Source organism: Hibiscus syriacus, unplaced genomic scaffold, assembly GCF_006381635.1.
Source record: "Hibiscus syriacus cultivar Baekdansim isolate YM2019G1 unplaced genomic scaffold, ASM638163v2 tig00016004_pilon, whole genome shotgun sequence".
Taxonomy (NCBI): Eukaryota; Viridiplantae; Streptophyta; class Magnoliopsida; order Malvales; family Malvaceae; genus Hibiscus; species Hibiscus syriacus.
In genome coordinates this window covers 1093893-1107263 of record NW_024062379.1, presented here as the reverse complement: position 1 = coordinate 1107263, position 13371 = coordinate 1093893, and the positions used below count along the sequence as shown (strand labels likewise).

Genomic DNA, 13371 nt, shown 5'->3' with positions numbered 1-13371 from the left:
AACGGTGGGAGGGGACTCTTGAGGGATGATAGAGGCCTCTTGAACAATAGGAGAGGCCTCTTGAACGATGACAGGTGAGTCGGGCTTCTTCTTATGGAGTCTTTGCACTATTGGGGTGAACGAAGACGTAATGGCACGTGCACGCCGTCTGATGCATAAACCCCGTCGTACAAGAAAAACTCGACGTAAAGCATCCACCTTATCGAGCCGCTAAAAGTAAATTAATACATAAATTAGTAAATAAACAAACATGATATTAAACAGTGAAAAAAAAGACAAATATGTTTCAAACTTGCACGGCATTCACCCAAGTCATTATTCTATCATAGTTCATAAATGCATCAGATAACATTCCAGAAGTAAGCACTTATATAAACATTTAAAAGGACAACATATAGGTTTAGTGCATGTTCAAGGACAACATAAAGAGTAGTAGTTTATTCTTGAAACTTAAATTTGCAACACTGTGAAGTTAGTATTTGTCTTTGTCTTTTGGTTGAAGTAATGCAATCCATTCAAGTTTCAATTTACAGAAGAAGAACAGTTTCTGAAACTTAAAATCGCAACATGAAACTTAAAATCGCAACGCAGAAATGACTATCGCAACGTGAATTTGACTATCGCAACAAGATAATCGCAATGCGAAATAAAAATCGCAACGCGAAACTAAATTTGCATTGCGATTTTTATTTTCGCATTGCGATTTTCACGTTGTGATTTTTATTTCGCATTGCGATTATCCCGTTGCGATAGTCAAATTCGCGTTGCAATAGTCATTTCCACGTTGCGATAGTCATTTTCGCGTTGCGATTTTAAGTTTCGAGTTGTGACTATTCTTCTTCTGTAAATTGAAACTTGAATGGATTGCATTATTTCAACCAAAAGACAAAACAAAGATAAATACTAACTTCACAGGGTTATTTTAGAACTGTTTAGCAGTATTGGTAGCAACCGAATGAATTTACTAAGCAATCTAAGTGAAATGGTTAATCTAAGTGAAATTACGAGTAAATCAAGTTAAATATGAAAAATCTTAAACTTACCTCGTTACGTAGAGTATAAACCTCATTCTGTAATGATGCTACCATCTCACGTAGAGCGGCTACCTCACCACGTAAAGTAGATACCTCATCACGCCATGCACCATTGTCATCGCGTAAAGTACCGACCTCCTCATGCAAGGCATTGACCTCATCACGTAACTCCCCTAACTCATCCCGTGGAGGTGGAGGTGGAGAACATGGAGATAAATGTCGTGGCATCTTTGCCGGTTGCCTATCATGAGGTGATGGTGGAGAAGAGGCTCGATGATGTGAGGGAATAAGTGATGGCTCTCGTTGTAGAGGTGTATAGTGTGGTCGATCAGGTGATGGCTCTCGAAGTGGAGGTTGCTCATCATCCGTGCCATCAAAAAAACGCTTACTAGCTTGCCACCAATCAGTGGCAAGCTCAGCCTCCGTGGGTGTCAGCCTCTGTAATGGAGTGTTGGCCTCCTAACAATATAAAAGCTCAAACAAAGTTAAACGTGTACTAGTAATAACTTGTTTATATATGGTAGTATTTGTGTTAACTTACATCATTTATTGTTGTATACCGTAGTAACTCTTCCCAATCCAACAGCCGCCGTTTCCTCTTCCAGGAAATAGCCCTAGGAATATCATTTGAAGTTTTTAATGCATATGTTTGCATGCCGGGAAAAGCCTCAAATATCCAAATCTATAGACAATATAATACACAAATATTAGTAATTGTTAAATAATTAATTATAATTTTGGAAACATTATATAGAAATTCTTACCTTAAAGGCCCAAATAAAGCCTGACAAAATGTATTTGGAACCATCGCCACACAAACTTTTTCGGTCATCAAAGGCAGACGACAACTTATTCCAGGTAGCTTTCCATATATACGAACCCCACGGAAACAAGTTCCATGCATTTAGGTCCTCTACCAATAATACTAGGTCCTTAGGAATAGGTTGTCTGGCCTCTCTGCCTAAAAAGCCGGCATGCAAAAGTACTAAAAGGCATACTCGGACAACATCGACGTCATCCATCCGAGTAAAACCATCTTTCTTATTAAATAATCTCGTCAAGTCGTCGACATTTAAATTCGGCTTCTCCATTGACAGCTCATGAAAAACCCAGGATAACCATGATGGGCGGGTAATATGACTAGTGTATCGACCTACATCATCGTGTCCGAAGCGTAGACCAGTGATTAAGCAAAACTCCTCCCGCCCAAAACACGTATACGCCGGTGGAAAATGAAACCATATCTCTTCATTACCACGTTTTATACTCTCGGGTAGATCGCTAGTCATGGACTGAAGCCACAAATGGGTCAACATAGCATCTCCACCCGGATGTTGTACTTTCAGCCATGGCCCGAAGCAAGTATCCTCAAACAATTTTCTTTGTACAGGTGAAAGCTTCGACGCAATTGTAGTGACTAAGCTTATTTTATTCCTTAAGGTCAATTGAGCCGAAAAAAAGTTCTACAAAAACAATAAACATACCAAGTTAGATATATCAAAAACTACACTGTGAAGATAAACCAAAAACAATAGTAAACATAAAGAGTAGTAGTAGTTTATTCTTCAAACTTAAATTTGCAACACTGTGAATTTCGTATTTGTCTTTGTTTTTTGGTTGGAGTAATGCAATTCATTCAAGTTTCAATTTGCAGAAGAAGAATAGTTTATGAAACTTAAAATCGCAACACGAAAATGAAATTCGCAACACGAAAATGACTATCGTAACGCGAATTTGACTATCGCAACGAGAAAATCGCAACGCGAAACTAAAATCGCGTTGCGATTTTGTCGTTGCGATTTTCATTTCACGTTGTGATTCTCGGTTTCAAATAGTCATTGTCTAAAATTGAAACTTGAATGAATTGCATTACTTCAACCAAAAGACAAAACAAAGACAAATACTAACTTCACAGGGTTAAAGACTAAACAGTTTAGCAGTATTGCAGCAATCGAATGAATTTAATAAGCAATCTAAGTGAAATGGTTAATCTATTATTGAAATTACCAGTAAACTTATCATCAATTTCAATATGAAAAACCTAATAATAATGCAAAAATTTCAAAATAAAAATAATTAAAAAAACTAACCCTCGGTGGTTGATTTGGTTGATTTTCCATTTCTGACCGTGAATGATTGTGAGGGTGGCTCTGAGAGATGGAGATAGATGGATTTCGCCGGAGATGGGGATGGATTTCGTCAGAGATGGGGACGAATGTCGCTTTAGAGAGTGAGAGATGGAGATGGGACTGAGTTGTGATTTAGGGTTTTAGGTTATGAGTTGCGATTACGGGATATATTAATATTCGTGTTTGGAATTTGAAAATAAAATACGCATTGCGATACTAATGACGCTTTGAAAATCACATTGCGATAGTCAGAATCGCGTTGCGATTTACATATTCGCATTGCGATAGTCAAAATCGCTTTGCGAATCTGGAAACGGATTTGCGATACTGGAGATCGCGTTGCGATTTAGAGATCGCATTACGATTTTGTTGGTCATTTTGGCAAATCGAAAAAAAATTGGTCAAAATCGTATATTATAAGACATTTTCGGTCACTGAGGTTATTTTCTCTTTTTTTATTTATGTTGTTCACATAAAAGCAGTCTCGTTGAAGAAACGCAGAGCCAAAAACACGTCACCACCAACAAAACCAATTTAAATTAGGGTAAACTATACATTTAGCACTTAAATTATTATTTTTGTTTTGTTTTAGTACTTAAACTTTATTTTTTAAATCATGCTTAATTTTTAGTTTAAGTTTCATTTTAGTATCTTGTCATTAAAAGCTTAATGGTGATGTTTAAGTTTCACCATAAGATAATGACACCTAATTACTGAAAAATATCACGTTATCAATTTTATTAATTTTTTAACGGTGGATACCAAAATAAAATTTAAACAAAACGTTAGATATGATTAAAAAAATAAAATTTCAGTATGAAAACGGAATAAAAATAATAATTTAGATACTAAATCTATAGTTTATCCTTTAATCACATCTTTCTTTCTTTTCATTTCCTATAAATAGTAGTTAAAATTTTTTATTGGAAGTTCATCCTCAAACATCTCCGCTCAATAAAATCTCTTGGTGAAGAATCTGCTACAGCAAGGTAATTTCTCTCTCACGTCTTTTCTTTCGTGTTCAAGAATTTCATCTCTCCTTTGATCCAAAATTCTTGATTCCTTCATATAAGCTTGTTTATCGCGTTTGTTTAATCCATCGCTTCGATATTTTTCGACTTTAATTAATGAAATCTTTGATCCTGTATTATCTTTGGGTTTGTTTCCTTTTAATTATTGTGCATGTGGGGTTTAATCACTTGATTTTTTTTCTATTGTTAGTACTCTATTTTCAAGTTTTGTTAATTGTACAGATCGTTTCGAATTTTAAAATATTTCATTATTTATCGTGTATAAGAACCTTTTACCCTCATATTGGTAAATTAGGTTAGGCGAATTCTGTAAAATTAGTGGGAACAACGATGTATCAAGTATATAGGCGGAGAGGTCGGCCTGAAAATTTTAAATTATCGTATATTTTAGATATATTTTTTTATTTTTTTATTAATAATATGTTGCATCCCTTTGAATTTTATAAGTCTGACTCATCCTAAAATATATGAGTGGTAAGTGATTGTGCAATTATATTGCTAAATTAGGTTAGGCGAATCGTGTAAAAGTAGTAGTAATTGAATCCCTCGTATGGACATCCATCAATGCGTTAAAAAAAGTTTCCATCCTTTTCTCTTTTAGTCTAGTAATGCGATTTTGAAATTATCAACTTATGTTAATGTAGTGTTATCATTTCGTGTCAAATTTCTTTGTTCGTTTGCGGAATTGTTCTTGATCTTACACTATGATCTGCTTTGATACTTTTTTTTCATTTACTGTATAAATCTAATCAAATTAACAATCTTAGCTAATATCACCACAGTAGCACAGTTGTGATCATTAATGCATTGTTAATGGTATTGGAAAGCTTGTATGATTGCATCTGTCTCATGAGTGGGACTTATGTAGATTATGGAACTTTAATGCCGCTGAAACTTCTTGATCTTTTACTGTTTTCTGCACTCCATATATGGACATGAAGATAATACTGATTTTTTTTCTTCATATATGTATATATGTACCTCCTAAGTTGTGAACCAACTTTATTAAACTACCCACCCAAGTCTTGATTATTTTTGTTAATTTTTCTTTTTGTAGTATTTTCTTTTCAATATATTTGTTGGGAGTGTGTTTCAGCTAACATTGTTCTGTTTCTTTTTGAACCAACTTGAATGTCCTATAGTTTGCTGGACTCGCTAATAGTAAGCTGAAGAAAAATGGGAGGTGGTAATGAAGGCGAATCTAGTGACAAAGGGCTGTTTTCTCATCTTGCTGGCTATGCTACTGGGCATTATCCTACACATGGATATCCACCGCAAGGCTACCCTCCACAAGGATATCCACCACCACAAGGCTACCCTCCACATGGATATCCACCACAAGGCTACCCTCCTCAGGGATACCCACCAGCTGGATATCCTCCACCAGGGGGATATCCTCCTCTAGGAGGATACCCTTATTCATCTCATGGTGGATATCCACCAGCCGGTTATCATGGGGGTATGTTCCATCACCCTTTGTTGTTACTATTGCTGTTGTTTTTTATTGTTGACTGGATTGAAGTATACATTCATCTTCTTTGATACTAAAAAAGTCTCAGTTTTCTTGAATGAGGTTCACTAATTTACATACATACATTGTAGTTTCATTTGCATCAATATACCATGACTTAACCTGAATTGTGAAATTTACAGGGCACAGTTCACATGGACATGGTGTGGGAGGATTACTAGCCGGAGGTGCTGCGGCAGCGGCTGCTGTTTACGGGGCTCACCATTTGTCACATGGAGCTCATCATCTTGCACACGGGGGTTTCTACGGCCATGGTCATGGAAAATTCAAACATGGGAAATTTAAGCATGGGAAATTTGGGAAGCGCTGGAAGCATGGCATGTTTGGCAGACATAAGGGCAAGTTCTTTGGCAGGAAGTGGAAGTAAACTCCCGGTGTGTGTTCGAATACGAATCTTATCATACTAGCATGCGCTTTTAACAGTTTAGACTTGATTGCCCCTCCAATAAACATATGAATTTGTTTTTTTTATATATATGAATGAATTTGATTCATTGGAAAGAGAGTGTTGCTTTGTGATCCATTTTACTCAGAAACTCAGGTTTTGCATTAGGTGTAACATGTCTGATATGAGTAATTTTTTTTATGATTTTTTTTGTATGTTTGAACTTTGAAGGGTTCTCATAGGATATGAAATGAAGAGTAAGAGATGATCACTTTAATAGAAAATAGCTTAATAAAATCATGACATGATATAAAATTAATGCTTAAATTAATTGTATTACCGACTTACTGTGTTGTCAGTATGTAAGAAACTTATCCGCGACCTGAAAAACTAATAGAAACCCGACTTGAGTCAGAATTGTTTGACTTACCACCTGAAGTTGATTCGAATTCGAAATGGTATTGACTTGAACTCGAATTGGATTTGATTATTTCAAATCTTAACTCGATCTGCATCCGATCTTAAAATGACATGAATCTGAATTGAATTCGATAATGTGATAATTGAACCTGACTTGTATTTGACTTGATATGAACACGAGCACGAGATTAACTTAGTAAATAACTTATATAACTCGATTTGAAACGATCTCAACTTGAAATAATTCAATATATGATATTGATCAAATTTGATATTTATTTAACTATTTAAAGTGCACGATTAATTATAATAATTAGATTAATTATAATAATTAGATTAATAAGTTTATTATATATATATATATATATATATATATATATATATAATTGTAATTTATAAATATAGTTCAAAGTTTAATTAAATCAATAGTTTGTAAGTGATAAAAATATATTAATAAATAATTTTTCATCATTAAGGCAGATTATTAGATATGATAATTAAATTAGTAAGTTTAATAATGATCATTAGATTAATAAACTTACTTTCTATATATGTAAATAATTATAATCAATTAATTATTTGTATTGTTAAAACTATTAATAATAATTACTTTAAACTATTAATTCTTTTATTTATATTAATTTTATTAGACTATAAATTAAATTATATAAAATAGTTTTAAAATATAAATAAGTTTAAATCATTATTATAATTAATAAATCAATTTAGACATGATTTTACTTGTGATGGAAAATTTTATTAAATTTATAAATATCGAAACTTACATAATTTATAAATTTTACAAATCAAATTTATTACAATTTAATAAATTAAAATTACAATTGAATCAACTAAATAAATTTATGTAAAAAATTAACTTCTTGGATCTTATAGTAAAAGCTTTACAAGTGTAGAACCTAAAATCCCAACGTTGTTACTAAAAATTTCTTCATCGAGTTTCTATTTATCACAAAAGATATAAATGTTATTAATGCTATTAAATTACAAACAACTTTTTAGCTTTGAAAGTCAAAATGCTACCAACATAATTTAACCACGAGTAACTACTTAGATAAAAATTTACAATAATTTAGTCCAATCAAACCAACGTCACAATTTACAAGGTGGTAGGAATCAATCAACAGGCAAACCAATCCAATTATTTCAGTCTAGTCAAGTAAGTGATAAGCCAAAGGAGATGAAATATTCAATAGTGTTAAATATTTTCGACTTTACCAAACTATTATAGCCTCTAGTACCAAATCAAAACAAAATCATTCATAATCATTTTAAATACACTTACTGCAAAGGTGCCCTACAAATATAAAATGTATAATGAAAAAAATAATTCTCTAACATTTGCACACACAATCACTTTGCCCTTATCCTTTTTTATGGAGCATTTTATCCCTTAAGGTTTCATTTTGGAGCAAAATGTCCCCTGTTGAACACACTTTAATATTTTGATATACCAAAAATGTTAAATAATTTTAACAAATTTTAAGATTATATTCGATTCGGTCAATCAAATATATAAATTATTTTTAAGGTTAAAAACTCTATTTTTTTAACTCCCCACTCTATTGAAAAATTGAGTCTTATACTAGAAATCTATTTGAAATAATTTTTACTAAGGAATTCGAAATTCAATCAAGTTAAAAATCCTTTTTAAGTATAGTAGTATCGATACTACAGGAACAATATCAATATTGTTCATGAAGTATCGATACAACTATCGATGTTGAAGCCCAAAATTACACAGTAATACCGATATTGTCTATAGGTTTGACAAAACATAATGTTATTTTGGTACTGACACTATTTTAATACCGATACTACTTTTCATACATGGTAGTACCGATACTACCATTTTGTTTTTGAAATTGTCAAATTCTTGTATACTCATTTGGTATCGGTACTAGTCTTAGTATCGATACTACTTATTATAGTAGTACTGATACCCCTTGTACCAGTATCAATAATACATTTCCCCAATGACTATATTTTGTATTTAATACAGGGAGTATCGATACTCAAAGTTTGAGTATCGATACTACAAGCTTCAGGATAATATTTATTGCGGGAAACTGCCTCCCAATGACTCTATTCACTCCCACAATAACCCAAACAATTATAAATAATAGAAGGAATATAAAAACAAGATTTAAAGTCATATGTGAAGATAAGAGATCAAAACAAAAGCCAAAAAGCAACAAATTTGAGCCAAAATCAAGTCAACATTCTTTAACATTCCTTTTTATTTAAAAGAACACTTTTGTACTCATTTGTATTTATTTCTCAAGCATTCTTATTTGTTCTTGAACTGTGCAAACACATTCCTAGTGAGATTTTTATAAGTTTGCAAATTGTAATTTTCTCTTTGAGAGAGTGTCTAAAGAATTTGGTGTATAATTCTTGAGGGAGTTGTAAGGTTACCTTATCCTCAAAGGTAGTTACAAATTAGGGAATTTGTGAAAATCCTTAGGGTGGATAGCTAAGGTAGTGGATGTAGACTTTGGCTTATAAAGTCGAACCACTCTAAATTCTTGTGTTCAATTTTTATTTACCAATTCACCCCTCTTGACTATTTCATCTATTTGATTGACTCAATAATTGGTATCAGAGCTAGACTCATTGGAAGGTTTAACCACCTTTTGAGAAGATCTTAGACGAGTTCAATCATCATTCAAGTCATTAATTGCCTCTACATTAAGTTTTGACATTGTTAATAATTCTCAACCCATGAACAAGCCTCCATACTTCAATAGAGCTAACTATGCCTATTAGAAGAATATGATGAAACTCTTTATTCAAGCAAATGATTTGGGAGCATTGAGCATTATGATGAAATGTCACTCTACTCCAACTAGAGAAATGAAGAAGTGAAGTGAAGAAGAAAAGAAATTGTTCCAACTCAATGCAAAGGCAATGCACATCCTAGTTTGTGCACTTGGCCCAAATGAATATGGGAGAATATCATCTTGTTCTAACACTAATTTGCTATGAGTTCAAAAAAGCCTGGGCATGTCAAATTTGAATGCTCACAATTGAAGAAGAATGAATCATCTAAGAAGAAACACATGGCACATGTAGCTACATGGAGTGATGATAAGTAATCCAATGAAGAGGATGAAGAGGTAGCCAACTTGTGTCTCATTGCCATTGAGAGAGAAACTAAGGTAACCTCTGACTCATCCACATTAAGTGAATATTCTTTTGATGAGCTGCAAGAGACTTATGATAACTTGGCCTCGGAAATTGAGATCATGTTTTCAAAACATAAGAAAAATATTTCAAAATTGAAAAATGAAAATGATCTCTTATCCAAGACCAACAATGAACTTGAAAATAGGGTCAAGGATATGCAAGTCAAACTTGATGAGTTTGAAAAGAAAAATTAAGACTTGTACAACCTACTTTCAAAGGTTCATGATGATTATCAAAAGAAACTTGATGATCATAGGGCTTCTTTTAACAAAGTTGGAACAAATCATTTTGAAAAAGGACAAACTTCTAAATCCAACTATGTTAGAAATAGCTTTAGACCAGACAATCATAGAGGTCCGCAAAGAACCTCAAATGAGAAAGTTTTCAGAAGTATATAGGTCCCCAAAGGACTCATTACTACTAAGGACAATGATATCCTAGAAAAGTATATACCTAAGGAGACTAGATTGTTGGGAACTAATGCCTATGGACCAAAAGAATTTAGGTACCAAAAATCAAAGCTTGATCTATGTTGTAAGTGGAAGAGCATTTCTACAAGGCACAATACAAAAGTTCAAACTCATGGTACCTTGATAATGGATGCTCAAGACACGTAACAAGTGATAAGAGTCTGTTATTGGAGCTTAAAGTTAAAAGTGAAGGAGTAGTAACCTTTGGTGACAACTCAAAAGGTCATATTGAAGGAATTGATTCTATTAGTAACAACTCTTCCATTCTTATTGAAAATGTTTTATATGTGAATGAGTTAAAGCATAATCTTTTTAGTATTAGTCAATTATGTTATAAGGGATATAATGTCTTATTTTGAGTCTAATGGTTGTAAAATTGTTGACATTGCATCTAATATGATTATGTTCGTTGGTCATAGGATAGGAAATATTTATATGGTGCATCTAGATAATGTTGACATTTCTAATGTATGTTTGATTGTTAAAGATGAGCATGATTGTTGGTTGTGGAATAGGAAACTTGGACATGCTAGCATAAGTGTTTTACAAAAACATGTTCAAAGCAATCTAATAAGAGCCTTGCCTAAGATAAAAACTGATCTTGGTAAAATTTGTGAACATGTGCTAAAGGCAAACACAAAAGAACTTCTTATAAACCTATTAATGATGTATCATTAAGTATAGTAGTACTGATACTACAAGAGCAATATCGATATTGTTCATGATGTATCGATACAACTAACAATGCTGAAGCCCAAAATTACACAGTAGTATCGATACAGTTGCAGTACCGATACTGTCTATAGGTCTGACAAAACATAATGCTATTTTGGTACCGATACTATTTCAGTACTGATATTACTTTTCATAGTAGTATCGATACCCCACATGATAGTATCGATACAACCCTTTTGTTTTTGAAATTGTCAAATTCTAGTATACTCATTTGGTACCAATACTAGTCTTAGTATCGATACTACTTATTATAGTAGTACCGACTCCCCTTGTACCAATATCGATACTACCTTTCTCCAACGATTATATTTTGTATTTAATGCAGGGACTATTGTTACTCAAAGCCCGAGTATCAATACTACAAGCTTCTGGACAACATTTATTGTGTGAAACTACCTTCCGACGGCTCTATTCACTCCCACAACAACCCAAACTGTTAGAATTAATAGAGGGAGTATAAAAAAGATTCCAAGTCATATGTAAAGATAAAAGATCAAAGAGAAATCAAAAAAATAACAAATTTGAGCCAAAATCAAGTCAACATTCTTCAACATTTCTTTTGCTTTCAAAGAACACTTTTGTACTCATTTGTATTTATTTCTCAAGTTTTCTTATTTATTCTTGAATTGTACAAACACATTCCTAGTGTGGTTTTTATAAGTTTGCAATTTGTAATTTTCTCTTTGAGAGAGAGTCTAAAGAATTTGGGGTATAATTTTTTAGGGAGTTGTAAGGTTACACCTTATCCTCAAATGTAGTTACAAATTAATGAATATGTGAAAATCCTTAGTGTGGATAGCTAAGATAGTGGATGTAGACTTTGGTTTATAAAGTAGAACCACTCTAAATTCTCGTGTTCAATTTTTATATTTTCTCTTCAAGCTTCCACCGAAAATTTTATTTGCCAATTCACCCCTCTTGGCTATTTCATCCATTCAATTGAATCAATATCCCCTGATTGGATGAAAATCGTTGGTTGATTAACGGTTAATGTTTCATGTGGACATGGCAAGTCCATGTGTGATACCACACCTGCAAAAAAAATATTTTTAGAGTAAATTATAATTGTAATTAATTATACATACACTTATAAAAATATATTTTATTGATGACGTGGAATCAACATGGACCTGTCATGTCAATAAGAAGTATTGACTGTTAGTCAACTAGTAAATTCCATCCAACAAGAGGCATTTTATTCCAAAATAAAACGTTAGGGCTAAAATGCTCCTAAAAAAATTGAGGCAAAATAACCATTTGTACAAACATTGAAAGATAATTTTGTTATTATACAAAAGCGATAACATAATCATTATAAATCATTTTTAAATATTATTGAAATAAATATAATAAATATAAAAAAATATTATTTACTTTTAAATTGAAGAATCAAAATAGAGTCATTTACCAACCTTTTTAAATATGCTTATTGTAAAGATGCCTTACAAAAGTAAAAACAGAATCATTAATAAATCATTTCAAATATTAATGAAATAAATATAAAAATAATAAAATTTTTTACATTTAACGGGAAGAATCAAAACAAAGTCTTTCACAAACCATTTTAAATATGCTTGTTGTAAAGATACCCTATAAAAGCAAAATAGAATTATTAATAAATAATTTCAAATATTAATTAAATAAACATAATAAATATAAAGTAAATCATATTATTTACCTTGCAAAGGAAGAATCTTATCCGTCAATTTTACCCAAAATTGATATTAGTCTACCTGAATTTTATTCGTTAATGACATGACTCTATTTAAATTATGCTCGACCTAAAATCCATCCAAACCTCAATTAATATGATATTTAACTGATTCAGACCTAAATTATTTTGGTTTTGATTGATATTGACCTGACCTAAAATTAATCCTACCTATACTCAAACTAAATATGATTTGAAATCAACTTAAAAGTGACTTGAATCCTAGTCGTTCTGGATCCCGCTTGACTCGAGTCAAATCATTGAATTAATCTCAAATGATTCATCCTCGATTTGACCTAACCTGACATAACCTAACCTAAAACATGAACCATTACCTAATTTAACGTCCCTATCTTTACTAAAAAAATTGAGGTTTTATTCAATCTTTAAAAATTATTGAAATTTTAAAATATTTAAAAATAAATACTGATAATTATTAAAAATATAAACATATTTTTTTGAATTAATCACTGGTATCCGATCTATTGACCGACTAATCCAGATCAGGTAGTGCAGAGGCGAGGGCGACCATCCCAACCTAGTTTGCTCCATTCGCAAACGCCAGGATTCGAACCCTTGACCTTGCTTAAAGGACCTAGTGCTAGGGGTGTTCAAATGATTAATTCAGCCACTGACCGAACCAAATTTCCATTAATTGAACATTTTTCTTTAACCGTTAATCGAATCAAACTTTTTTTGAAAATATTAACCGAACCGA

At 32.2% G+C, this 13371-nt stretch overlaps 1 protein-coding gene across 1 annotated transcript; it reads left to right on the top strand.

The window, feature by feature from the left end:
- The first annotated feature begins 4123 nt into the window (after positions 1-4123).
- Positions 4124-6219, top strand: LOC120208191 (glycine-rich protein A3-like). The gene is made up of 3 exons (XM_039207523.1): positions 4124-4152; positions 5332-5653; positions 5848-6219. Exons 2-3 carry the CDS (start codon positions 5371-5373, stop codon positions 6090-6092), a joined length of 528 nt encoding a protein of 175 aa, XP_039063454.1. The 5' UTR covers positions 4124-4152; positions 5332-5370; the 3' UTR covers positions 6093-6219.
- Positions 6220-13371: the final 7152 nt, after the last annotated feature.